The sequence below is a fragment of the Abrus precatorius genome, unplaced genomic scaffold (assembly GCF_003935025.1).
Source record: "Abrus precatorius isolate BTA unplaced genomic scaffold, Abrus_2018 Scaffold11, whole genome shotgun sequence".
NCBI classification, from domain to species: Eukaryota; Viridiplantae; Streptophyta; class Magnoliopsida; order Fabales; family Fabaceae; genus Abrus; species Abrus precatorius.
This window is the reverse complement of record NW_020874303.1, coordinates 30060776-30087824: the sequence shown is the minus strand read 5'-3', so window position 1 is coordinate 30087824 and position 27049 is coordinate 30060776. Positions and strand designations below refer to the sequence as shown.

The 27049-nt window shown below is 30.8% G+C and overlaps 4 protein-coding genes across 5 annotated transcripts; 1 reads left to right on the top strand and 3 right to left on the bottom strand.

The window, feature by feature from the left end:
• Window positions 1-1141: 1141 nt before the first annotated feature.
• On the bottom strand, window positions 1142-8963 carry LOC113856039 (transcription factor bHLH18-like). Its single transcript, XM_027487660.1, has 4 exons — window positions 8679-8963; window positions 2600-3121; window positions 1434-1811; window positions 1142-1237 (listed from the first exon to the last, which is right to left on the bottom strand). Exons 1-4 carry the CDS (start codon window positions 8961-8963, stop codon window positions 1142-1144), a joined length of 1281 nt encoding a protein of 426 aa, XP_027343461.1.
• A 3992-nt stretch (window positions 8964-12955) lies between these two features.
• Window positions 12956-16523, top strand: LOC113854852 (transcription factor bHLH18-like). Its single transcript, XM_027486121.1, has 5 exons — window positions 12956-12994; window positions 13175-13327; window positions 13403-13687; window positions 15905-16264; window positions 16434-16523. Exons 1-5 carry the CDS (start codon window positions 12956-12958, stop codon window positions 16521-16523), a joined length of 927 nt encoding a protein of 308 aa, XP_027341922.1.
• Window positions 16524-18077: 1554 nt separating this feature from the next.
• On the bottom strand, window positions 18078-21196 carry LOC113854851 (BRCA1-associated protein). 2 transcript variants are annotated; one of them, XM_027486119.1, is made up of 12 exons: window positions 20932-21196; window positions 20708-20823; window positions 20519-20627; window positions 20302-20419; window positions 20069-20166; window positions 19833-19939; window positions 19458-19704; window positions 19296-19349; window positions 19031-19174; window positions 18868-18932; window positions 18576-18630; window positions 18078-18473 (listed from the first exon to the last, which is right to left on the bottom strand). In XM_027486119.1, exons 1-12 carry the CDS (start codon window positions 21100-21102, stop codon window positions 18330-18332), a joined length of 1428 nt encoding a protein of 475 aa, XP_027341920.1. In that variant the 5' UTR covers window positions 21103-21196; the 3' UTR covers window positions 18078-18329. The 2 variants fall into 2 exon arrangements, with proteins under 2 accessions (XP_027341920.1, XP_027341921.1); XM_027486120.1 differs by having other exon boundaries at window positions 18177-18473; window positions 18580-18630.
• A 1384-nt stretch (window positions 21197-22580) lies between these two features.
• On the bottom strand, window positions 22581-26672 carry LOC113854974 (3-isopropylmalate dehydrogenase 2, chloroplastic-like). The gene is made up of 11 exons (XM_027486355.1): window positions 26305-26672; window positions 26093-26222; window positions 25879-25990; window positions 25592-25667; window positions 25321-25409; window positions 24787-24873; window positions 23880-23996; window positions 23627-23734; window positions 23439-23492; window positions 23211-23363; window positions 22581-23058 (listed from the first exon to the last, which is right to left on the bottom strand). Exons 1-11 carry the CDS (start codon window positions 26516-26518, stop codon window positions 22981-22983), a joined length of 1218 nt encoding a protein of 405 aa, XP_027342156.1. The 5' UTR covers window positions 26519-26672; the 3' UTR covers window positions 22581-22980.
• Between the last annotated feature and the right edge of the window lie 377 nt (window positions 26673-27049).

Here is a 27049-nt window from a genome sequence, read left to right as displayed (position 1 = left end):
CCATCCTAATTGTAATAAATTTTATTCAACAAGTATAATTTTATCTTTTTATATAATAAATATTTTTTTAATGAAACTTTATCATTTTTAAATATTAACCTGTGTATTCATTATTGAACAAAAATATTTTTTAAAAGAATTCTAAACACGAGAGCGTTTTCACATTTTTTTTCACTGTGCCAAGTGATCTTCTCATTATTATGTATTTATTAAATATTCATTTAAATTTAAAATTTTAATAATTTATTTTAATTTTATTTAATATAATAGAGTAGTTAGTAAGAACTATAATATTTATTTTTAAAATTTATAAATAGTCATATAAAAATATTTATTCTTTATTTTAAAAAATTTAATACAATAATGCTTATGCAGTACATAAAAAAAAACTATTAGTTTAAAACCAATTTTATAGCCGAACAGGCACCCGAGGTTGACAAAACTAATAAAAATCCCACGTGTTGTGAACTGGAACAAAAATTATATATAATTATATAATGTCGTAATAAATTTGTATTCAAATAGTGATTTGTAAACATTTTATCATTTCAAAAAATTAATTTAATTTGTTTAAATAAATTAGAGAAAATAAAATATTTTTAATTAACTAACAAATTAAGAATGTTAATCTAACTGAAAACATAATACAAATATACGAAAGGTGTTAGAATCATCAATCATCCCAGGTACCTCACGTTCTATTCAATTATGAAATTAAATTAAATTTTATCAAAATCCAAATCAAAGAGATAGATACTGTTTGTTTGTTTGTTGTTTGTCTCCTCTGATATCTATCGTCAGTCACCAAGAAATAAAAAGAATTGTCAACAGGATTTCATCGTACTCTCTTTTATTTCATCAGTACAGTCTTCTCCTTTTCTTCGATGGCATGGGAATAAACCTTGTAATTAAAATAAAACTGGAACATAAATTAATCCAAACACTTACATCCGCGTTTTCATCGATGTTATTCCTGACAAGTCACACACAAAGTTATGAATCGTAATAAACTCCTAAAAGCAGAAAGTTTCAAAAAGGAACTGAACTCATAAATCCCAACTAAGTTGTTGAAACTTTAAAGTTTCCAAGTCCACATACGATTGGACCCAAAACTATGTTCATACACGACATGTTTGATACACTAGTACGGATCAGGATTCATAGTCATGTGATTCGACAGCACGTGCCTTAGATTTTTCACCAGATCATTCACCGTCGTTCTGTAGGCGTCACCCATCTGCAAGACGAGACAAAATAATCGCAATTCAATGCATCAACTTCCATACAATATGTGCAACACACATAGAATGTGTTTCGTTAAAACATGTTTAGTTAAAGGAGGTAAAGAAGAGATAAATGGTTTGAATTAGTTGTAAAAATATATTTGATAATTAACTGTTAGTTGTTAAAGTAAATTACATGAAGATGCGTACCTGAGCGATAATAGTAATGCCAAGAGTTGAATTCCCAAAGGGTAATACACTGCTGCCAGTGACACTAAGATGAAGATTTTCAAGCTGTTCCAGTATTTTGAGCTCTACCCCATCTTCCTTCTCACAATGGATTTCAATGAGTACCTCATTCTCCATCATTCTTGCTTCAATATCAGGGAGCATTTCGCTGGTTCTACAACAATCCTCAGAATTTGTTTCACTTGAAGTGTTATCTTCATTATTTGCATACAAATCAGTCCTCTTGAGGATTATTATGGAGTCTTTGCCTCTCTTGTTTTGCTGTTCTAGCTCCGTCACCCGTTCTTGAAGTTGTTTTACGTAATTAATTGCTTCGCGAAGTATGGAACTCTTGTCCGTCTATAAATTATTACAACACATTTAATATATGTTTGATCAAACAATCAAAGTGATCAAATAATTATTTCAAAGACAAAACCAATTACTACAAATAACTTTAAACCTTTTTGTAATTATATTATAGGGTAATTCTTTCGCAATTAAAATAAAAAAATTACCTTAAAAGCACTTTCATTTATTATTCATTAACAGCTAAATAAATGAAAGTGATTTTATTTTCTCTTCTATTTTTTGTCAACACAGAAAAAAAAAAAAAGCATTGTTCATGGGTAGCGCCCTGAGCAGTGCCTGTGTCCGGGGGCATCTAGCATGTGTCGTCACTATTTGATACTATTATTACAGATATCGTTTTTGGATTTGTTGTACGTATTTTTATGTTATTTAATTCTTCCCTGTTTAGTCTCGAAAATGTCAAGATTCCGTCGTCTTCGCTGCACCTCTGCTCGTCGATACTTATCAAGATTACGAACCATTAATTTTTAATCGAATATATAATATCTCTAAAAAAATAACCGATGCAGAAAAGGGTATAAGAACAAAATACTAATCCTCAAGTTGAGATAGGGTTCCAGTGGCAGGCATGAAATGGAAGCCATCTGTAACAGTTTTGTCCTGAAAATAGTGATTTATATATATTTTACTAAAATTGTATCTCAAAGGCTTAAAACCCACACATTAACTTGAGATTTTAGTTTTGAAAACAATTAAATGAGAACTAACAAACGCGCAATGAATGATTTGGGAGATAAATATTAAAGATTAAGTGAAAGGGGGAAGGAGCTGATTACCTTCTTCAAGGCGGGAATAGTGGCGGAAAGGGCGATGAATCTCTCAGTGAGTTCCTGTCTCCGTTTTCTCTCGGCCATAATGTGATCGAGAGTCTGGGAATCGGTTCTATTCTTCTTTGGTCCATGGGTGGGCTTGGGCTTGGGCTTTGATTGAAAGGTGAGATTTTGGAGGGCCCGTTTTTTGGAGGAAGGGGCATTAGATTTAGAAGAGCGAGCATGAGGTTGAGGTTGAGGTTGAGGGGTAGCTGGTATTATGGTAGAGTTATCGAAAGATAAAATGTACGCCCTTGGTTGAGGAGACGAAGATAGACGAGTCCTTTTCCCAGGCCTTTCCGACCCAACCATCTCATCTGAAGATAAACTGCTACCACCGTCTGTAACTGCGGCAGCGGTCAACTGCACAAAAGGTTGACTTTCACTTTCAGAAGACACCGCTGGCTGCTGCAAGATATCTCTCAGAAACTCCTCGTCCTCAGTGTGGCACTCCTCCAACTCTAATGGATCCTTCTCATCGTCTAATTCCTATAACTCGTCAACACCATAGATAATAAGACCATACCATCATCCAACATATTATTATCATTGTTAAAATTTAAGAATATGATAGCTACTTTTATTACCATGTGAAAAGGCCAATTCTCCCATGATTGCTCCATTAGAAGCTACCAGATAATGGGTTCTTCGATGATTTCGGTCTTCCTCACCAGCACAAGAGTCCCGAGTCAATGAACGCCAAGGGAAGGACATTAAATAAGAAGATTTGCTTCCTTTTTATCTTTTTTCTTTTTTCTTTTTTTCCTTAAGTTCATTTTTTACGGTGATATCAGAAAAGTAGAGCCTATATGTAAAGACGAAAGAGAATGAAACAATTATAGCACCAATCAAAATATTCTTTAATAAATTGATTGATTCAATTACTTTTGTACGATTGATAAAGGTAACGAAAATAATATCGATGCCAAATACTTTTCACGATTGCAATTTGCAAATATAATATAAATGCTTAACAGTTTATAGCTTTAATAATTAGTTCTGCATAAAAAGGAATTAGATTTGAAATCTCAATTATTTATAGATTGATATGTAACAACCGATCCAATGCTATCCATTTGAGCATAAATAATATATGAAACTTTTCAACTAAACACGTTTTGCTAATATAAAAAAATTAAGATGCATTTGTTGGTAATTTAATTCAAAAATATCAATTATTTTTTGTAAAACAATCATTATAATTTTTGACTTAAACATTAACGAGTTTAGAAACGCTTCGAAGAGGAAAATAATTATTTTTGAATAAAAATTAATTATAGATAAAATGATTTAAGCGCTGATGTAGATAGTGGACGGTGAGGGAGAGAACAGACGGGAAGCATATTCGTTTATCATGCCGCTTTATTTGAGCCGTTGGATCTCTGACTTAGTGTATGTGAAAGCAAAATGATCTAATGATGTGCCGAAAGAAAGACATATGGGATCAGTGGTACCCACTCATACCAACTCCATCCCGTGGGGCCTCCTGCAGAGGAAAATGGAAATACCTTCACATTAAGCCCCGGTCACGTACATGAACCTACACTTTTTAAAAAAAAAAAAAAATTCATATAATAAATTTTAAAATATATACATAACAGGTTAGATACATACTGAATATAAAAAATACATCTTGAATATATAATGTTTTATGACGAAATTTGAATGAATTATAGGTTGAAAAGATTCCCAAAATGTGCTTCGAATGGAGTTGAAGAAGGAAACGTTGCCATTCATACACCTCTTTGCTGGATTTGAAGGAAAGTTATGTTTCTCGAGGTGTAAAATGGGTAGAAGAAAAATAAACAGATAATTTTATCTAACAATCAGATATTTATGATATAATTTGTAGAAGAAATTATTCGTACAAATTAAGGATTAATTAGTTTATAATTCTTTTACATACTTTTTTTATAATGTTATTTTTTTTTTATGTTATTAATTTTTTCTAATTCTCCGTATTATACATTTATATAGTTTTTTTAGTGTTTGTTTAGGACACATGATTAAATATAAAATGTTAGTTCCATATTTTTCAACAAGCATTTGCTAGTTCCATATAATTAATTATAAACTAATATTCTCGTAATAATTTTTCAAAAATGTTAAAATACTCTTTATCTTCATTTCACTATTTTATGTCCTTTTAGATTTTTTTGTGCCAATTTTTACATTGTTATATGGCTCGTTTTCGTATTCATTCACATATTTTTCTTCCTGAATGACTTTTCCGCTTGTTTTTCATCCGTCTTTGTCGTTCTTCCCACTCATTTAAAGATTTTCTGTACTACTTTTTTTTTTTTTTCATTTTCATTACCTATTTTCTATCCTTTTCTCTAATCCATTTGCATGCCTTTTTCTCCTGTTCCATTGATTTATTTGCTCATTTCTATACTTTTTCTCATATTATTCTCACCTGCTTGCATTATTTATTTATTTATTTATTTTACCTTTTTGTATGTATGATAATTCCTGTGAAACTTAAGTTTTTTATAATGATTTTACATGTATATAAAATTTAAATATTTAAAATGATGTTGTTTGTAATGAATACGCTTATGAACATTGCTTATATTTTATAACCTCCGCACGTTTTTTTCTTTGGTGAAAAATGAGGGAACAGAAGTACCATAACAAATCTGTTTGACTGTTGTTGGAACAGTAGAAGCATACAAAGGAATGGAATAAAATCTAACGTAAAAAGATCCCAAGAATTAGAGAATGATACAGTTCAGGGGTAATATTTAAATGCTTTATATTATTTTAATTAAAAGTAGAGATTGCTTTAATAATCAGTACGGAGTATTGGTATTTATTTATTTTTATATAAATTATGAGTTTAATTTTAATATAATGTTAGTATAAAAAATTTTATATTTCAATTAATTAAAAATTTAAATATAAATTTTAAAGTAATTATTAAAATTAATAAATTCAATAAGATAATTATACTTAATAAAGTACTATCCATTCATCTCTCATACTAATGAAGAGAATTGAGTATCCCTTCAATCTTTACCTTAGTCAAATGGTATCAACTACTTCTTTAGTCTCGTCTTAAGACGAAAAATATAATATATCTTATTTGGTTATTTTCTATAATAAAAAAGAGAAATTAAGTATTTTTTTACCTTACCTTTAGATAAGAGGTATTAAATAACTCTTTCGACTTTGCCCTAAGTCATCGAATTAACTATTCGATCACAGTAAAATTAATATCATGATTAAATCAAATAATCAATAAAAAAATTTAATTATATAAATTATTAGAAAGTTAATTTAGGATTAACTCCCCAAGCCCATTAATCTAATATAGTGCTTATAAAAAAAATAAAAAATAAAATAAAAAGGGTTAATTTTAAAATATTTAATAATATTTATTATTTTATATTAAATATTTATTTAATTGTTTGAGTGTTACTCTTACAGATAAAAAAGAGCTTGTAACATTGTAGAATATAAAGACAGGGAGAGACAAAATTATCCTAAATAAGTGTATCCTTGATAGGAATAACATCTTTAACAGAAAGAATAATAGTATAAAATATTTATAGTTAAAATTAAAATAAAAAATGTTGAAAAAAAAGGTACACCTAAAAGTTTGTCCCGTTAGGAAAGTGAAGAACAGATCAAGGTATAGAAGATGTCTCCCTTAATAAACGAGAGCGTAAGAAAGGGGAACGGAAGGGTTATTTAAACCAGAAATGAGAGCTTTTCTTGAGCAAGAAAGAACCAATCCCTCCCTCTGTTCCAAAACTTGTGAATCAGACAGCCTTTTCCTTTCTTTTGTTTAAGGTACCACAGCCTCTCCATTTTCAGAGTGAAATTTGGTGACCACATAAATTCCACATCGTCACCAAGGACAACATTACTGTCTTTTTCTTTTTTTTCTTTTTTGTTTTTTTTAATAACTTAGTAAAAACTAAATATACGTATTAATTCCTTGATTTTAAGTAATCTTTAATTTAAAATATTATTAAAAATATCTCAAAAATGATTACATAGAAATAAAATATATTGAGCCCAAATCTGTAATATTTTCCCTATTTTCATTTTAATTTTCTAAAAAACGATTTTTTTGTCAACTACACCTAAGTTGGTGAGCATAGTAGTAAGCACAAAAAATGATAATAGCAACTGTGATAATTAGTGGTAGCACCAACAAAAATAATAGTCATGATAATAATGATAATAATAATAAGAAGAAAAATAGTGATGTTAATGACATAGACGGCAATAATCAACAGAGCAATGAACTGATAACAGTGATAGTAACAATCCATCATGACAGTGATAAAAATATTGATAAGAAGGGAAGGGATGATAATAATAAGTTAAAATATCGTCATAATATAAAAATTAATAATAAAAATAGTTACAACAATGATGGTGAGAAGTAACAATTCTACAGTGTAATTCAATTTTCATTGCGTCATAAATCGAGAATCATCCACTCATCAACCAGTAAACACAATTCCAGCAATCAAAGTTCAGCTGACAGAAAATAGAAGAATCCCCAATCGATTACGTCTAATAATTTCCTATACGATGTATTAAATGAAAAACATATTAATTTTTCTATATGTGTATTTAGCAACACATAATAAAATTTATACATGATAACTTTTTATTAAAATAATAAAATATTACAAAATTTAATATATGAATAATATTAGTACTCTAATTTTTTATTAAAAAATCTATATTTTTAAAATTATATATACACGTGAGAAGAATCTAAAAAACATAGGGTGATGCTGAAACATGGGGAGACTTGAAGACTTGCAGCAACAACATACGTATCTTTTGTCGAGGCAAAATCAACACAATGTTTTTGTGAGGTGACACACGAAAACAAACTCAACGCTAGCCACGACTCAGGCCCATCCAATAAGAATAATAATATAGTTTGGGCAATTTCGCTGGGTCCATGCACATCCCATGCCAAAATAATTGTAACATGTTTGATACACTAGCATTGATCATAGGGGCATGTCTCATAATTTGACAAAATTCTGTGTCAATTCTTTCACTAATTCATTCCCTGTCCTATTGTATTCCACACCCATCTGCAATATATATATTGCCAGCGACATGTCAGAGTTTAAATACACAATCAGATTTTAATTAAATGGATTGTTTTTTTACCTTAGAATGATGATAATGTTGAGAGTATTTTTTTCAAATATTACACTGCTCCTGACAATAGAGAGATATATATTTTTAAGAAGGGTCAGTACTGTAAGCAAGATGTCCTTTTATTTATCAGAAAAGATTTTAATAAGTAGTTCCTTCTCTAAGTCTATTGCTTCCACTTCAGGGACCAAGCAATCATTTGAGTTTTTCTCACATGATGCGGAACGATTATGAGATTTATATCGCTTAACAAAGAGTATTTTTCTGCTTACTCTCTTGCTCCAACACTGCTACGCTTCCTTCAAGTTGTTTCACGTAATTAATAGCTTCCCAAATACAGACAGAGGCCTTGTCTATCTATACGCGAATATATATTGACCCGGAAGTCAAACAAACGATAATGTAAGATATAAACCTTCTTTTTTATCTTTTCTAAACCAAACATAGGGTTAAAGTTTGAATTTATCCCTCAAGTGTTAGATTGTGATGACGTAGGATGGAAAGAAATGCTTAGGATTGAAATGAGCTGGAAATGCACCACTTACATTATTTGATAGGACCGTATGGGAATTGTTTAAAAAGTAAAGAAAATATTTTCCAAGTTTTTTTAATCATTCTTTTCATTACTTTTTTTCAATTTCCATCCAATCAAAACAGTCTATTGTTACGTGTACAGAATTTTCAATAAAAATTAATAATATACATCTTATTAAATCTTTTAAATTTTTAAAATATAATATACAAAATAGACGTACGATACTGAAAAAAAAATTGTAAAAATTGTGCTTGCATTATTATCCATCCTTGAAAGATTTTGGTTGATGAAATGTTAATTATTGGTGGTGAAAATAGTTAAAAATAATTTATAACGGCAAGCTTCACATTTAAGCGAGAAAGAAGAAGCACTAACCTTCTTCAAGCCAGGAATAATTGCTGAAAGTGCTATGAATCTCTCTGCCATTTGCTGTCTCCTTCTTCTCTCCGACATTATGTGATCCTGTGTTTCCGAGGAGGTTCTGACCCTCTTCGTTCCTTGGGTTGTCGTGAGTTCAAAGTTTATGTTCCCCAACGAAGAAGAAGAATTCATAGAGTCGTGAGTTTGTGAATACAAGGCTTGTTGCTCGATCCCTACGACCCTCTTCACTGTTAACAAAACTATTTGTTTGGCATTTATTGAAAAAGGAGTTATAGCCATTCATATCCTAATATCACAGCGAAAAATGTCAAATTTATGATAAATGAGAGTTATGGATAAACATATTAACATTATGAAATGACTAATTACCGAGTCAGAGAACCAATCGTTCCACCACTCCTCCATTTTAGAGAGTGAAGGAAATGGATATAGCTTTCTTGGTTGATTTTTTGTTCAAGGAACAGATTCTTAGTCAGACTGAAAAAAGAGAAGGGACCAGGGGAACACAGTATATACGAGAGTACGAGTAAAAATTGTTAAACATAAATTTTTTATAATTTTGAGTTAATAATAAAAAAAAATATAAAAGAATGTACTAAAAATTGTTTATTAACAAATTTTCATGCAACTTTATATTTAATGTGTAAGAAAAAAATCACTATTTCACACGCAGGAAATGGAAATGTAAGAATCTTTTAAATTTTAAAAGAAAATTTACTTCGATATACAAAACGCTTTTTTTAGCGTTGTCTGTTTTCAAAATATTTCTATTAAAATTTAAAAAAGTTTTAATTTTGCGCCAATACATAATAGATTTGGTGTTTGTTTCGTTACTTAAAATTAATTTCACATATCATGAATAAAAGTTAAACTAATAAAAAAGAACACTTAATTAATGTGAGACATTTTACAAGTGAGTTTATTAAGTAAGTAAAAAAATATATTTAAGTGTAAAAGATTATTTGAAAAGATTAAATTTCAAATTTTGTTTAAATACGAGGAAAATTTATATTTAAGTTTAAAATTAATCGGTTTCGAGAAAAGGCGTAAAATAATGATATAATATGCAAGAACAAGGGTGGAAAGTAGGAGAAGAATGACCAGAAAAAAGCAGTGTGTAATGGGAAATGTATTGATATTGCAATTGGCATTTGACAGTGCATTTATTTCATTCACTGCAATCTTAATTTGTCATCCTAAGCTTCAATCATTCCCAAGCGTACCCCGCCATATAATATGCACACACGTGCCATTCAAATTTTTTTTTTTTACTAAATTATATCAAATTATATATTAATAAATAAATAAAATTATACTTATATTTTTAAGTTTTTTTTATAGTATTTTAAAATAAAAAATATTTATTGTATTGAAATTGTAAAAATATAATACATATCTTTTAATTTAATTTTATTAATATTAGTTATTTACTCTCTAATTTATGAGTTGGAGCTAAAAGAATTAAAGAACTACACCTAACTTATGTTAAATCTCGTTCTTCCGTTAGATTTTACTGTGTTCGGCCCAGACTATCTGGGTCGTAAATATTATTTGGGCCCAATATAACATCACTTGAATGTTACAAGCTTTTTTAGAAAACAACAATAAATCAATTAAAAAAAATAAAAGATCAAATTTTGTTAAAAAAATAAATACAAAAGATCAAGAATGCTAGCATAGCTTCTGGACCAAGAGTGTTGGCATAAGTTTTATTTTTTACTTTTAAAGCGACGCAAACGTCTAAAAAGAACAAAAAATGAAAATTCTGTTATGAAAATTAAAAGATAGATTACTTAAAAGTTTGCTTATATTTTTAATCCTTTTAATTTGAACTATGTATAATTTTGGTTTCTCAATTTTTGCTGTGTTAGTTAAATTCTTCTGTTTTTTTAAAACTGTGCAAATTTAGCACTCATTAATTTTCTTCCAGTAAAACTCATTTTAAAAAACTTTGTATTCAATTTTTTTAGGGTTTACAATTCTATTGGAACATTATTTGATTTTAGAAGTTCAAAAGTAAAAATTTCATTGAATGATTAATAAAATTTAAAAGATTTTATAATATGAAGTTACGGTTTGAAGGAGAAAATTTAAGATTTTTTTCTAGAATTGAATTTGATATTCTAGTTAGTTAATTTTGAAGAGGATGGTCATTTAATTAATACAATTTGAAAAATTTTTAAGTAATAAAATAAGATTTAAAAGCTTTAGATAGAAAAAATATTGTTAAAAAAAATAATTTGGATAATTTTAAAAATAAAAGGGCTTAGTCAACTAAAAATAATAATAAAATACCAAATTTGTAAATAACTCGAATCATATGAACTAAAAGTTCGATAAAACTTTGCCTAAAGAAAACTTATTTTTGGAAAGGAATATTAAATAGGATTAAGAATAGTAACAGGAGAAGGAAAATTAGAAAACAACTTTCATTTGTTAAAACAATTAAAATAAAGATAACAACTTTTTTATTAGGTTTTAATATAATTAATATATTTTGTGTTATTCTTAACGTATATGTTTTGAATAATTTATTATTCCTTGCCTTGTTAACCCACTATATTGTGTATTTTAATTTTTCACAAAAATTAAATATTTTACTCTAAAATCTACGCAACAAACAATAATATTGATATTTTAGGTTATCTATCTTCACGCATTAAAAAATCACAAGGATGCATACATAATCACACTATCATTTATTAAGTGTGAATTTATACATCATTTTGAAATTAAATAACAATTTTCAGACAAATAAAATCAACACAACTTATAATATTAACATACAAATTATTTACTTATATGCATTATAAAAATGGTAAAAATATTTATGTATAGTTGCATTACTTAGATCATGTGTAATGTGGATTTATTTTTTAAAACATAAAATAATACATTATTTTTTAAATAATTATTTTAAATAAAACAAGAATGAAACGCTGGACGTGGTACATAAGAGAAGACACATGACCGCCATTTTTTTTAGTATGCACAACATTGATATATATTATAAACAATTAACTCAATGCTTAAATTGAGTAATAATGGATCAAAATTTTACAACAATGTGTCAACACGACAACACTTAAGGATTAAAAATTAATTTTAAAAGCTGATAATGTTTTATTTAAAAAAAAAAAACTAAATTTAACGTCAATCGCAATAATTCGTTTGGTCGCTTGAATGTGTCCATATATATATATAATATTTAAATAATTTAATACTCGTTGAACATGCAAGTTGAATATCTACCGTTAGATTGCTCGATCGTTTTACAGTGATCATCTATTTATGTGAGGAACAAAAAAGAAATACAAACTGCAATGTGCCTATAAAACACAGAGATGCCAACAGCAACAACTCATCGTTCCATGCGTCCCTGTCCTGTGGAAGGGATCATTTCTATTAAAATCTGTTTTTTTTTTAAAAGATTTTTTAAAAAATGTTTTTATTCTAAAAATATTTTCTGACATTTTAATTTTATTATTCTTATTACAATATTCTATATACATATTGAAAAGAAATTATCCCAGTCTGCCCCTCAACTTGTCTGTTTCCAAGTATATTAATTCCAAGCTATGTTTTGGTAAGATAGAAACTAAATTACATTATTTTTATATTTTTGTCATAAATTTGTAAGATATAGATATCTTTTCATATTAATTAGTTCTCACTGTTCATGACTACTCTGCTGTTCAGGTGCATGTGGGAAACTGATGAAAGAACAAAAAGCAAAGCATTTTTAACTCTTGCTCTTTTGGGCATTACGGAGTCAACTGCAGCTGTCAAACTAATTAATTACCCGTTATTTGGTTCAGTGAATAAAAAAATAGATGGCCAGAGAATGAAAGTATGAAAGTGGCCTCCATGGATGGCCAGACTTCAGAGAGTTATGGTCTCAAAATCGCCACTCACTTTATTCCAATCAATATGCGAATTTATTTTAATACTTATTTAATATTTACTCATCTTAATTTTATGAAACTTTAGGGTATGTTTAATTGGTCTAGGAGGATTATAGTTTTTATAATTTTATTTTATTTTATTTTTATTTCTTTCTTTCGCACAGTAATCTTTCCAACTATTACATAGGCATTCTTGAATATAAGGTAAATTTAATTAATTTCATGAAAATATTACTGGTAAGTTGCCTAAAAAAGGTCGACATCATGCGTCAAAAGTTAACTTCAAAGACGCATGTAAACAGAAAAGAAGTTTCCAGTGCATAGAGTAATTCTCTCCCTCTATTAACAAGTCTCCTTATCCCAATAATGGTGGAGAACCCGTGGGGGAATTGGTCTTCCGATGGGGTAACAGGTTACGATCACAAAATAATTATCATCCATATATAGTATAATTTCATTATTTCTTTAGACTGTGATGGTTATCTATATCTGTGTATACATCGATAAAAAATAAATATATATATACACGATCTCCACGACTATATAACTTTAGTTTGATTAGTTTTTGTGTCAATTGCATGTTAGGAAATGGATGATGAGGCAAATAAACGTTTGTGCCACACCAACCCTTTTGATGAAGAGTTCCTCAGAGATATCTTGCAGCAACCACAGCATGCAATTGTTAGCACTACTCCCATCCTTGATAGTGGAACTTCATTATTTGGGCAAACAAGTATGGCGAGGCCAGCTAGTTGTGGGAACTTGATGATGAAATATGACCCTTCGATTGTGTCTCAACATGCTGGAGACAAGGCAACCTCATCTCCAACAAGTTTTATACTGTCTTTCGACAAATCCGCTACATTGTTACCAAATGATCATGATTCTTCTTATCCTTTGAAAGAGGTTTCCGAATCCCAACTGGGAAATCGCTCCAAGGACACTTTGCCCTTGTCCTCATCAAAGACCAACCAAGGAATGAAGAAGACTCGAAGCGCTTCCGAGTCACTAGATCACATAATGTCTGAGAGAAATCGGAGACAGGAACTCACTAGGAAGTTCATAGCACTTTCAGCCACCATCCCTGGCCTTAAGAAGGTTCGTCTCTCTTTTTCCTTAAATTATGTGCGTTAACTTGTTAATTATTCGTCTAACGAGAGAAAGAGAGAGAGAGTAAGGATGTTATTGTACATGCATATGCATCATATAGAATAAACGGAGGAAAGCTATATATAACAACAGTGTAGTATACGAGACTGATTATAGATATAACTCGAGAACTACTCAGAATAAATACAGCAAAGAGGAAATTAGGAGAAATCACCATGACTTAGGGGAGAAGACAATCAATTATATAGGGTCAACCAAATAATTTAATAATAATGGAGAATATTCTAAACATGTTATTATCACGTCCTCAAACTCAAGTATAAAAGGAACCAAATAGAGTTTGGGAACCATGGTATAGAAATGCGAGAAGCAATGAACTTTGGTGAATAACTACTGATCAAGAATGTCAAAGGAAACGAGATGGACAAACCCACAAAGAATGTGTGTGTTGATAAATGAAGTGGTAATACGAGTCTACAGGAAATAGCTAAGCAAAACTTAGGTCTTCACAAAGCCAGTGAGTCTACAGGATCTCCTTAATAGCACCAACATATGATCATGTTAAGCTTCAGTTTTAAAATGAGTAGCAAGAGTGTTTACTACACCAAAAGTTATAAAACAATCCCAAGGAAGATATAATCGAAAATAGTAGAATGATAATTAGTAAAGATGTTATCTTGCTAATTCAACTTAATTTTCACGAATTTCAATTTTGAAAAAATTATATTCAATGATTTTGAGGCTGAGTTTGAATTATACTTCAAATCCTCCTAACCCTTTAATACCCTATATTATTTTACAATTTTTTAACATATGCAACATTTTATGTATGATAATTTTTTTATTTAAAATTATAATATTTAATAATATTAATATATTTAATTACATTAAATTTTATAATTTTTAATAAAAATTTGCTATATATAATCCTGTATAATATTATATATGTCAAGAAAATAATGGTTTTATAATCCATACTTTTCTAACAATTAAAATTAATGATTTTTTTTTTTTACATATTGAATAATATTGTGCATAACTTAATGTTATATTTATATTGATATTATTTATTTTGAAAAAAAAATATTAAATATATCTTTATTTTTATTTTTATAATTTAATTATATATTAAATTTAGATTGATATATGATGTCAACAATCACAATTGATTAATTTCTATCTCACATATTACTAGGTTTTATTAAGTTCGGGTCTAAATGAATGACTAAAAATCAAATTTTTGGACTAAATATAGGACTAAAACAGGCATATTTTATGACCCATTCCAAATAATCAATATACCTGAATCCATATTTAAATAAGCTTGTAAAGTTAGAAAAGTAATGACCACAAAAAGGTGCACCTTTGATGTAACGAATGACGTAGAAAACAGTTGTATAGTGTATGGAACAAGGAATGACGATAAATCGAGCAAGTGTATAATGAGGTAGAACAAACTCCCAACTAACTGCTAATAATGTTATCATATCATTAAGCAAGGTGGATTAACATGGGTGGCTGCGTTCTTAACCCTTATCATGTTCAATCATGTTTTATTATAAAATTTATAACTTGGAACGTTAAAATGGATTTTCGCTTAAATGAATTTAACTACAAGTTAAACATACCATTAATCTACAAAGAAGTAAAGTTAGCCCTGTTGTGAGAAAGACCAACTCGTGAAATGAGATCGGAAACATATATTTAGCTTAAGACCAAACAAGTTACTAAAATTGAAAAGTAGCTAGAACCCACAAAACAATCATAAGGTTTTGTGGAGAAATAAATTATAGTCGTGATTACGGGAGGAAAAGCCAAAAAATGGTATAATGATTCACAAACGATTCGTTCCGTACGTGTGTGAATACCATGTGCAGAAGAGAGGTGTGGATCGATTAGAGAACAATAATTTATAGTTGACACAGAAACCATTCGAGCCAACAAAGGTTAGTTTAATCTATGTTTAATCATTTATAATAAAGAATCATATTTTTTGACATTCAATAATTGTGGTGTACTAGGCTGAATCATTTAGTAATCACGATTTACCTTTTAAATAATCAACTCATTGACTCAACGAGACACCTCTAATCAAAATTTTAATAGCCAAATCCAAATTTAGGAGGGAAAATAATAATAAAAAGAATATAATCTTACAAATGTGTTCTACAAGTTAGTAATAAAAAAGGTATCTGATACGTGTAGATGGACAAGGCCCACGTACTAAGAGAAGCAATAAATTATGTGAAACAACTTCAAGAACGTGTAAAAGAGCTAGAAGAAGATGTGCAGAAGAACGGTGTAGAATCAGTGATAACAATAACGAGATCTCATCTCTGCATCGATGATGAAATGAACACTGACGAATGCAATGGGCACAATGAAGGATTTCCTGAAGTTGAAGCCAGAATCTTAGGGAAGGAAGTGTTAATCAAAATTCACTGTGGAAAACAAAAGGGCATTCTGATCAAACTAATGTCCCAGCTTGAACGTCTTCATCTCAACATATCAACTAGCAATGTCTTGCCATTTGGTAACACTCTTGACATCACCATTATTGCTCAGGTAAATAACACTGCATATCAATTTATATATCAAAGAAAATTAAGAAGCAAAATTCCAACTCAAGTTTGCTATCCAAAAATTTAATTATTGTCACGGTACTATAATAAGTGTCATTCAAACTGTTTTATATTGATACTGCATAGTATCTATATATACATATATAATGCAGATGGGTGACAAATACAACTTGGTAGTGAAGGATCTAGTGAAAGAGTTGAGACAAGTAGCTATGTTGAAGTTATGCGATGTGCAACAATGATTTTGTGAGCTAGCTTATCAAACAAGTCCAGTAATTTTGTAGTTTAAGGACTTGAGAAGTTTTCAAAGCCGTTGCTCTACAATTTGCTATTCTGTTTTCGTATTTCGAATCAGTAAAAGGCAATTATGTTTACGAGTGAATATATCGCACGCTTTTTTATTATAATATCTCATCTTGGATGAGGATCATATCCCAAGCCTGTCACTCCCTATCAACTTTTTTTCATATATATAAATTTCTATATGCTTTTCAAAGCACTGAATTTTTAAATTTAGTCACAAGGTCTTATCATTTTGCATTACTCCTCATTCATTCTAACATCTTTGTCTGAAGCTCAAACCAATACGTCTTTGATTGCGTCTGTTATATAAGTTTATCGTCGGATTTTGGATAAAAGAAACTATATGATGCAGTCTCTACTTTTCTTTTTGGTCTAAAGACTACTGTTTTCAAAAGGGTCCTTTAGTTAGGTGCTTTGTTTTGGGCTTTTGCCCCATTATTACACCGAAAAAAATGTTTGTAAAATATATTAACATTTAGAATTAATTTGATTACTGTCTTGAATCATGAAAAGGTAATAAATCAGTATTTTAGCTTATAATATAGTTTAAAAAAAAAATTATAGATATTAAAAAAGATAATAAATATGGATAAAAACTTAAAATATAAAGTATCTGTATTTTAATTCTAACCCGACCATCAAACCAAACCAATTAAATTTTATTATAATTATCCCATATTTCCCGTTAACACCCCAATTAAACAAGTATTACTTATTGCATTTCATATGTTTACTTTTGCTGGCTAAACATTTAAGATTTTATTAACATTTTAAACTTGTCAAAATAATAAGTTCTTAATAAAAAAAAGTTTTTATATTTTTAATAATAAATATATACTTTTTAATAAAATTTTATTATCATTTTATTACTTAAACTTAGGCTTAGGGAATGATATTAACATTTTTTCAAATTTATACTATATTCTTGCATTAGCCATGGCGTTTGTTTTTTTTTTTCTGAAAAGCATGATTGTCTTACAATTTCTCCAACTTTCGTGCAAATGAAGTGCTGACCTTATTAATGCCAGCCCAAATAAGAGTTAATGCCGGGTACCTTCTCAGTTCTCAATCCCTTGGCATACATATTTTGACCTTTTTTACTCAGCTAATTGAAACAATAAGAAAATAAAGTGTAATTTATTTATAATTTTTAATAGATATTTAAAGACATAATAAAAAAATTAATAAATAATGTATCTTAATTAAAAATTATAGCAATTAATATTATTAATATATTAAATTCTGCAATAAGATATTAAAATATATTAAAAATTAATTAATTAAAAATTAAAAATTAATTACATTTATAAGCTAAGTTATCCAATTAGAGCTTTTTCATCTGATAATTAATCTATATTGACTTGAATAAGATTATCCCCTTTTTTAGTTTAAGCACAAGATGTCCTTAACAAATAGTTTCAGATTTTACCCCTTTTTTTGTCCAAGTATAGGTGTGTTCTTTGGAATAGAATTTGCCCATTTGGATATCTTCAATTCCAGCCCGATACTTGCATTTATTCGGAATCAATCTTACGAATGGTGACCGATAGAAGTCTTTTCATTTACAAGTCTGAACAGTACCATTTGAGGTTTACACAGACAAAAATCAGGTGGAAGCATCTCAATTCGTGGATGCACGTGTGTAGTTTCTATATACTTGTGAATATAGACATGGTATTTCGACCAAAAAAAAAGGGCATGGTATAGGTCAGTCCGACAACTCACTACACAAAAAGAAGACATGGTTATGCTTTTCTTCCCAGCTCCGAGCTACCAGTTGACGAGGATTCTTTTGGATTGTCAGAGAGAATCCCTTCTTTAGTTTCATTTGAAACGGGCAGCTGTTCTACTGTCTTCCCACCCTCAAGACAAACCATGAGATCGCTAAGCTGCAGAGGTTGAGAATGTATCAAACATCAGTTCGATTAATTTGATGAATGCACGTTATAACCCACAACGAAAAAGAAATAAGGAAAACGGTATTCTCCCACCTGCACTTCTAGGTCCGCTACTCTATCTTCCATCAGTCTCAGAGCTTTTTTCTCCCTGGAAAAGAGCACATCACGCATCAGATCACAAATCTTTGGACCAAATTTGCAACTACTTAAGAGTTCAAATGGAAATTCATAGTAATTACAATGTCGAGAACAGGATTATCCCATAAAATGCCAAGCACACATTAAAGCAACAAAAATAGATATTTGGAATTGGAACAAGACATCTTTATATAATATACGCTATTTTGTAAAATCAAATCACCCATTAGAAATAAAGAAAGGATACCTCTCTTCAATCTCAAGAACCTTTGTTTTCCAAATCTCCTCATTTTTCACAAGATTCTCATTAAGCTGCACACGGATACAACATAAGCAATCACAACAAAAAGATTTCCTGTCCGTGTGATATATGAACGAGACATAAGAGAAGCCTATGGATTACAACTTACATCATCCAAAAACTTTTTCTCTTTGACACATCTGTCAATCTTGGACTGAATCTTCTGCTGTTTAAGACTAACAGCCTTCTGAACGGCTTTGGAAATTTTTCTTTCAGTTTCTTCTTTTACTTCTTGTAGTAAGGATTCAAAATACTACAAATAATTAAAACAGAAAAAGATAAATTAATACAAGTTTTAAAATTTTAATATGTTTATACCGGACAGGAGGAAATGTTGGCAGATTCATTGCAAATGACAAAAGGAGTACACTTACTAATTTTTGGTTTTCAAGTTGAGTGGCAAGCAATTCATTGTACTCATTGACAATCTGTAAAAGAAAATATATTTGGATAGTGTAAGAAAAGTTAAAATTCATCCTGAAGATACATAAATCTAAAAATTTGAGCAAATTATTGAAATAGTCTTGCAGCATTACAGCTTCAACTTTACTATTAAGTATAGCCTCGCTCATGCCATTATCTTCACAGCTGCAACTTCCACATCCACTGTCCGTGTGCGAACAGTGAGAGTTAAGCTCAACTAATTTCCCATCCGTTTTGGACTGAATAAGTCTATGAACATAATTGTCTCCCACATAATCCCACACGCGTTTGGTCTCTACTTCTAGGGAATAGCAATGCTGTGTCTCTTTCCAGTGTATTATAGCATGTCCTCCTTTATATCTGAATCAATATTTTCTTAGGAATTCCAGAAGATACATATGCTAGCAATCAACTACAATTAAACATAGAAAAAGAAAGAATAAAATGCAACAAAAGAAAGGGATGATGGACAAAAATCTCAGCCTCACCTTCCACAGCCAACAAACCCACATATAACGCATATCCAAAGGTTTTCAGTGGTTTGACAAACAAAACATATGGATTTTTCAGCTTGCTGCTGGCAATAGCGGCATACCTGAAATAATAAATCAAGAAACCCCAACCAAAGTTAATTATAAATTAGAAAGCATACAATTCATTCAGACACCCCAGATAACATCCTCTAATGCATGCACACAGAGACAGAGCCAATGGAGCCACTCACAGGACAAGAAGAATCTGCCCATTTTGAAATGCAGGAACAGTGGAAAGAATGATTGCATATGGTTGTAAGAATTCCACTGGTGTCTTGATCTAACCGCTCTGCAATATGATCATAAAAAAAGACATTCAGGAGCAATGACTTGCACACCAACACATCCTGATAAATAATTGAGTTAAGTACGTTCCATACTTGCAAAACAAACAATAACAACAATGATATGATGAAGAATATACCAAGGCACACAGGACAGGTAGGCTGTTCAGTAGAACTAGCATTGGATGGCTGCTGTGCATGTTCAATGGAGCCAGTGTACTGCACATCTAATGTGAAAAGAACACGGCAAACCTCAACCTACGATTCATAGCAAAGCAAATTCATATCATGAAGCAACCATCAAAGCTACTGAGAATACTATGACTACTATTAATATAAAACAAAAGAGAGAGGGACCTCGAGAGATGAGAAAAGACGGCCATTGTAGTGCTTGTAGAAGCTGTCGGTGGAGTCTTGGTCATCGAACCGAATTAAGACACTGTACTGATCCTCCATCCCATCCATCCTGAGACAGAAAAGGAAAAGAAGAAAGTGAGGAACACGATGAAAAGCAACGCGATGTTTTTGAGATCGGAATGAGGATACCTAACGATGCGCATCTCGAGCATGTGCTGAATGAATGAACCACAGAATTGGCAGAAATCGGCATAGGTCATGTGATTGGGTACGCCGACAACGCAGACGAGAGGTTTGCGTCCAACCTAACAGAAGAGAAGAGAGAATTGGTAATTGCTACGAATGGAAGAGGGAAGAGGGAAGAGGGAAGAGGGAAGAGGGAAGAGAGAAAAGTGGAAAGAAGAAAAGGATACGGGAAGAGGAGAAGGAGTGTCGTCGGGGAAGAGATGCATGAGGCCACGTGTCTCTTCGATTCTAGGGTTTCCAGAAGAGAATTTGAAGAAGGAAGAGGAAGACCATTCAGTGTGCTCCTCTTCTGAGGAGCCTGCTGGTGCTACTGTTATCGCTGTGCTCGAACTCCACATCGCTCCCCTAAACTAAACTATAGCGGGTTGGGACTTGGGGACTTGGGACAGGGACGGATTTGGCTTCTTTGCTCATATACATTTCCCATAACTAAGCTCGCTCTTTCCTAATTAACTTCCCCCTAATTCTATATTACCATTATTTTATTATTTATTTTAATCATTAATGCAAATCCACGTTAGGCGTTTAAAAATTAACAATTTTATAATACTGAAAATAGTCTAGGAAAAGATAGAATTCTCTCATATATAAAATTCAATATGATGGTCATATTCGTATATTTTTATAATTTTATTTAAGTAAAATTTTATTCGCTTAAATAAATATATAAAAATACACAAAAATGACTTTAATGTTCGATTTTAAATATGAGAGAATTTTTTTTCACATGAAATGAATATATATATATATATATATATATATATATATATATAAGAAAATTTTGTAAAGAAAAATATATTTTCCTTATAATTTATTAAGGGATTATTTGGAAAGAAAGGTCTTGAAAGAGAGAAAAAGGCATATATTTATATTTTAAATAAACATGTTTAAAATTAATATTTTTTAAAAATAAAATATATAAATTAATATATTAAATAAAATTTAATATATTAATAACATCATAAATAGTATATAATTTTTTTAATTTAAAATTTAAAATAATTTTTTTTTTCCTCCAAAAACTTTCTTCCAAACATACCTTAAAAATACATTCATGCTTTATCAGCTCTCAAATTTCCTATCATTCATCAAGTTTTTAACTTAACTTGCAACAAACTGCTTAAAGTAATATAAAAAATTAGTATGATAATATTTTGGCATTACAAATAAGATAAAGAGAATTGTTAATACTTAATCACTCTTTAAAGAAAAGGGTTATTCAAATTACATGCATACTTAGCTATGTTTGCAAGTTTAAATTATAAAAAAGCAAGGCTTCAAGAGACCTTTCCATATTTGAGGATCTTTAAGTACCCTCTAAAACTTATAATTCCTTTGTATTTTAAAGTTTTTTCCATTTTGAGAAGTTTTAATGTATAAACAAGGGAATAGCCAAACAGTTCCTTTCTCCTTTCTTTTATTTTTCTCTTCTCTTTTCCCTTACCTTTCAATTTATATGCATATTATACACTTTGACCATGTTACCAAGTTTAATCTGTTAAAAAAAAAAAGGAAAGAAAGAAAGGCTTCTAAGAGATTTTTTGAGATTTAAACATCTTTAAATACCTTTCAAAACTTTCCTTCCTTTGTATTTTTCGAATTTTCTCATTTTGGAGAGGATAAATCTAACCTCCATTCCCCTCCTATCAATTCCCTTCCCTTTTGAAACATTTTTTCCTTCCTCCTCCAAACCTCCCAATCATACAAGACAAATTTTTCTTTTTTAATGAACATTAGAGACAATTTTAGACTTTGGTGTATCCATGCTTGCATTGTGCGCGTGCTCCAACAGCGTAATAGGTAAAGGCAATTTTTCAGTTAGCAGAATGGCTATAAAAATTTGAACCTCCATTAATCATTATTCCACTATTACAAGCGGCTTCGCATGCAAGAGAAACTAGATGATGCCTGGTACAAAACAACAACCTTGTCACTTTCAAAAGTCCAATTATACATGGCACTGGATTTGAAACCAAAACAAACAATGCAGCATGTGTTTGGATACGTGTCAGAAGTTTGAGAACGAGCGTTCAATTCATTGAAAGTTATTCTTTGTGGTGTATGGAAAAACGCACTTCATGAATTAACGTAAAACCAAACATTCAGGCAGAAGGAAGCTGGAACTCTCCAGGCTAGGGAGATGGAGAGATATTTTAAGCTTTGACACTCATAGTGACCTTTGAGATGAAACAATTTTAAGCAGTGTTGGTTTCAAATCAAACTGCAGCAGCAGGAACGTCAGACTCCACTGACTTCAGTATCTCTTCACCAAGCTGTTTGCATCCTACAAGCTTCTGCATTAGCACACAACCCAAACATCAAAAGTTTATTCAGCAAAATACACCAATTGAATTTTCAATACGCCCCTTATGCAGAACACCCATTATTCAGTGTAGAATATACCCAAGTCTTTTCAGCATAATGAGATAATGAAAGAGATGCTTACAGTTCCATCAGAATATATGTCAGCAGTTCGAAATCCCCTGTTCAAAGTGTCCAGAACTGCATTCTCTATTCTTTCAGCGGCTTTCTCTTCTCCTAGGCCATATCTCAAAAGCATAGCAGCACTAAGAACAGTAGCAAATGGGTTTGCCTTGTCCTGTACATATTTTATGTTGTTGTTAAGCATGTTGGTTGAAGCAAATAAAGAACGAAAGTATGAGAAGAAACCAACCTGTCCAGCAATATCAGGTGCAGAACCATGTATGGGTTCAAAAAGTCCAGGTCCCTGATCCAATTAAAATCCAATAGACAAAGTGAAATTGATAATCTTACATCCTCTAACATAGCACAAATCATTGCAGGATAAACTTGAGAAACATGTTCATGATATCATAATTGATTATGAATTTTTTTTCATACCGAATCCCCTAAGCTAGCAGAAGGAAGCATCCCAATGCTTCCAGTGATCATTGAAGCCTCATCTGATAATATATCGCCAAAAATGTTGTTTGTCACAATTGTGTCAAACTGCAAAATTCAGTGTTAGATATTGTAATCCTTGAAGTATCACTGACAATTACTTTTTTTTTTTTATAAAATTTTGTGAATATAAATTTGCATGGCCATAAATAAAATGAAAGACAGAGTACACTAATTTATTCCACAAGCAAACCTGTTTTGGATAGCGAATGAGTTGCATTGAGGCATTATCAACATACATGTGTGAGAGCTCAACATCAGGATATTCTTGGGCTAACGCAATAACTCTTTTTCTCCAGAACATTGATGCCTGGAGAATTCAAATATTGTTAGTATGCTGGAACTGGACCTAAATCTGTCACAAGTGTTTTCATGTTCATTTCCCTATGTAACCCAAAACATCCACAGGTTTTAATTATTCAGTGAACCAGGAAATTCCATTAATTAATTCTTAATTTCATTGTAAAAATACTTCAGAAGCAACTAATACGTATCACAGCACATAATCTACAAAGATTTTCGTCAAGTATTGTTAAATTTTATTGAATTAACAGATATAGCTAATCAATAATATTATTGATGGATTTTAACATGCAAAGCAGCAGAAATTATATTATTTTAAATATATCTTATTATGCTTGAGAAAAGATGCCACTTGATCTCAGAAACAAGTGGTTATCAAGTTACAAAAAAGACAAACAAAATCAAAGTTAGCTATAATGTTTACATGTTTATATACTATTTACAAATATAGGTCCACAGCAAATTGTATTTCTTGGTGAAACATAAAAATTAAAAATATTAACAGAAAGTTATCTCAGAAGGTCTTTGCAACACCTATTCTAAACAGAATTTGAAAAATGACAGAATAAGTAAGGTATTTTCCTAGCAGCATGAATGAATCTTCCCAATTTGAAGTTAAAGCAATCAGCTCAATTCTAATGCTATGAAAATGAGATCAGCGCTAACATTCTTGGTATATCAAACAAGGCCAAGCTCATGCCATCTTTCATGAACTTTATTTTCTGTACAAATATACAACAGCAAAAACTTCATGAAATTCCTGAAGAAGTTTCATAGCTTATTCCAGCAATAAGTACCTCTAGCACATTGGCCTTGTCAACAGAGCAAAGTTTCCCGTGTCTCTTCTGAGCAATCTTAAATGCAAATCGAGCTATGCGATCAATCTGGTATACACATTATTATTAGTCAGACAATCATAGATCCAGAGATAATACAGAAATAATGATAGAGCAAGAATGGAACAAGTCCGGAAGAAAATTAAAATCCTAATAGTTCCCTCAGAGGGGAAGAAGAAAGTGAAATCTGCAGAGTTGATCCTTCATCCTTCCTCCTAGACAAAGTCACATTTTTTAACTAAAGATTTTATGGAAACCCCAGCTCCTGCTACTACAATTTTTAGTCAAAGTATAGGTATTTGACTAGTCAATACTCAATCAATCATTTGTGATGATTGTATAACAAAAAACTAAAAACTGTACTTAAATCATTCACAGAAATATTCAACCAAGGTCATCTACATTCTTTAAATATCTTGTAATTCATATACTTTTTATGGCTCATTCTTTGGGCATGCATTGTTATCTATAGACCACTTTATAATAGTAAGATACCTCATGTGCAGCATAAACCTCAGTATTAAAGCCAATTTCTTCACCATTTTCGTTGGTACCAAAGCCCCTTGGTTTTCCAAAATAGATTCCTGAATAACAACAGAATGGCAAGAAGACTTAGTCCTGTGAAGTAGCTGCACATATCCATAGTTAAGGGAAATGAATGAAGAATTGACATTTCAAATATTAAATATTATAGGAACATTGAGACATTGTGCTTATTTAAAAATTAAATCCACTGCACGGAAACCAGAATCAGAACACCACAGACCTCCAGTGAGTTCCCTTACAACCATGAGATCAACACCTTCAGCAACGTCTCTCTTCAAAGTCGAAGCATCCACTAACTACAGAAGAATTAACACGGATTAAAAACAATTGCTAAACAGCAAGGAAACAACAAAATCTCTATCATACTATTGTCATACCATAAAGTCTATCCCTAAGATTTCCCTGAGTTGTCATCTATTACAAGATGTATTTCACTTACCTTTGCTCTTAACAGTATTTCACTTTCGCTATCATGAATGGGAAAATAAAGTATGAAAGAATTGTTACCTGAGGGAATACAGTCGCTGGTCTCAGATTTGCAAATACTTGAAGCCCTTCTCGGAGCTGAAGCAAGCCAGTCTCTGGCTTGAGATGTTTTTCGTTTTTATCCCATTTGTAGCTTTAAGTAAATTAAACAAACAAAATGAGCACAAATAGCACAAATAGCAGAGGAGAGTCACAAGTCATAATAACTATTGAAAAGGGCAAGGAAATTAAGTACCCTCCAATGGCACCAAGAAGAACAGCATCAGATTGCTTAGCGACAGAAAGGGTCTCTTGAGGTAACGGGAGTCCCGTGGCATCCAACGCAGCTCCACCAAGAAGCATCTCTCGGAACTCGTAATTGATCCCTGAAGTAACAAATCAACTACCCAGTTGAAAAGTTGCGATTTTGAAGGCAGTGTCGGTATTTGAAGGGAGAGAGAGGAATACCTTCGAGAGAACCGGCGAGGAGAAGAACGTCTTTGGCGACGGCGATGACTTCGGGACCGATGCCATCTCCAGGAAGGAGAGTAATGGTGTAAGAGCGCTTCGACTTGGAAAGAGGGGGCGCCGCAGAACACCTGAGAGGAGTTGGCCTCCGCAACGAAAAAGAGTGAAAGGGGCTCCCTGGTTTCACATGGAAGAGTTGCATTGAAAGTGCCATTCTTGAGATTTAGAACAACTCTGTCACAGCACAGTGAACTGAGTCAAGGGATGAAATCTTCTACCTTTGCTTTGTTTATTCCCTTTTTAGTGTGATTTTTGTAAGATCCTTGTTTGCTTCTCAAATTATTGCCCAAACACCGTTTTCTTAGTCTGAAAAAAAAAACTTCAAAATTAGACAACTTCTTTTTTTATACTTTAAAATGAAATTAGTATTTTTTTCATCATAAAAATTATTTAAATAGTAATTTAATTATTTTTATTCTATTCTATTTCACTTATCATTAAATATATAGAATAATAATAATAATAACACATTTCAATATTTTTAATACAAAAAATGATAAAATTAATCACTAACAAAAAAAAAAAAACCCTTTAAAGACTGGCTTGTAAAACAATCATTGACTGGTTGATATTTTTTAACATGAGAATAAACACTTTTTCCATGACTTTTAAAATAATAACATTCACTTATAAAACATAATTCTCATTATTAAACATTAACAATAGACACATATTGTATTTTTCT

What these genes read in the sequence shown, in the direction of transcription:
- LOC113854851 (XM_027486119.1), bottom strand. Translation starts at nt 21,102, where the DNA reads ATGTGGAGTTCGAGCACAGCGATAACAGTAGCACCAGCAGGCTCCTCA. An exon ending in GGGCAGATTCTTCTTGTCCT is followed by an intron (nt 19,940 to 20,068) that starts GTGAGTGGCTCC and finishes TTATTATTTCAG; the next exon opens with GTATGCCGCTATTGCCAGCA. An exon ending in GGGTTTGTTGGCTGTGGAAG is followed by an intron (nt 19,705 to 19,832) that starts GTGAGGCTGAGA and finishes ATATTGATTCAG; the next exon opens with ATATAAAGGAGGACATGCTA.
- LOC113854974 (XM_027486355.1), bottom strand. Translation starts at nt 26,518, where the DNA reads ATGGCACTTTCAATGCAACTCTTCCATGTGAAACCAGGGAGCCCCTTT. An exon ending in CCTCGCCGGTTCTCTCGAAG is followed by an intron (nt 26,223 to 26,304) that starts GTATTCCTCTCT and finishes TTGTTACTTCAG; the next exon opens with GGATCAATTACGAGTTCCGA. An exon ending in CACCTGATATTGCTGGACAG is followed by an intron (nt 23,364 to 23,438) that starts GTTGGTTTCTTC and finishes AAATATGTACAG; the next exon opens with GACAAGGCAAACCCATTTGC.
- LOC113856039 (XM_027487660.1), bottom strand. Translation starts at nt 8,963, where the DNA reads ATGGCTATAACTCCTTTTTCAATAAATGCCAAACAAATAGTTTTGTTA. An exon ending in TTATTCCTGGCTTGAAGAAG is followed by an intron (nt 3,122 to 8,678) that starts GTTAGTGCTTCT and finishes GACGAGTTATAG; the next exon opens with GAATTAGACGATGAGAAGGA. An exon ending in CTATTCCCGCCTTGAAGAAG is followed by an intron (nt 1,812 to 2,599) that starts GTAATCAGCTCC and finishes AATAATTTATAG; the next exon opens with ACGGACAAGAGTTCCATACT.
- LOC113854852 (XM_027486121.1), top strand. Translation starts at nt 12,956, where the DNA reads ATGGTGGAGAACCCGTGGGGGAATTGGTCTTCCGATGGG. An exon ending in GGAATTGGTCTTCCGATGGG is followed by an intron (nt 12,995 to 13,174) that starts GTAACAGGTTAC and finishes ATTGCATGTTAG; the next exon opens with GAAATGGATGATGAGGCAAA. An exon ending in CCATCCCTGGCCTTAAGAAG is followed by an intron (nt 13,688 to 15,904) that starts GTTCGTCTCTCT and finishes TGATACGTGTAG; the next exon opens with ATGGACAAGGCCCACGTACT.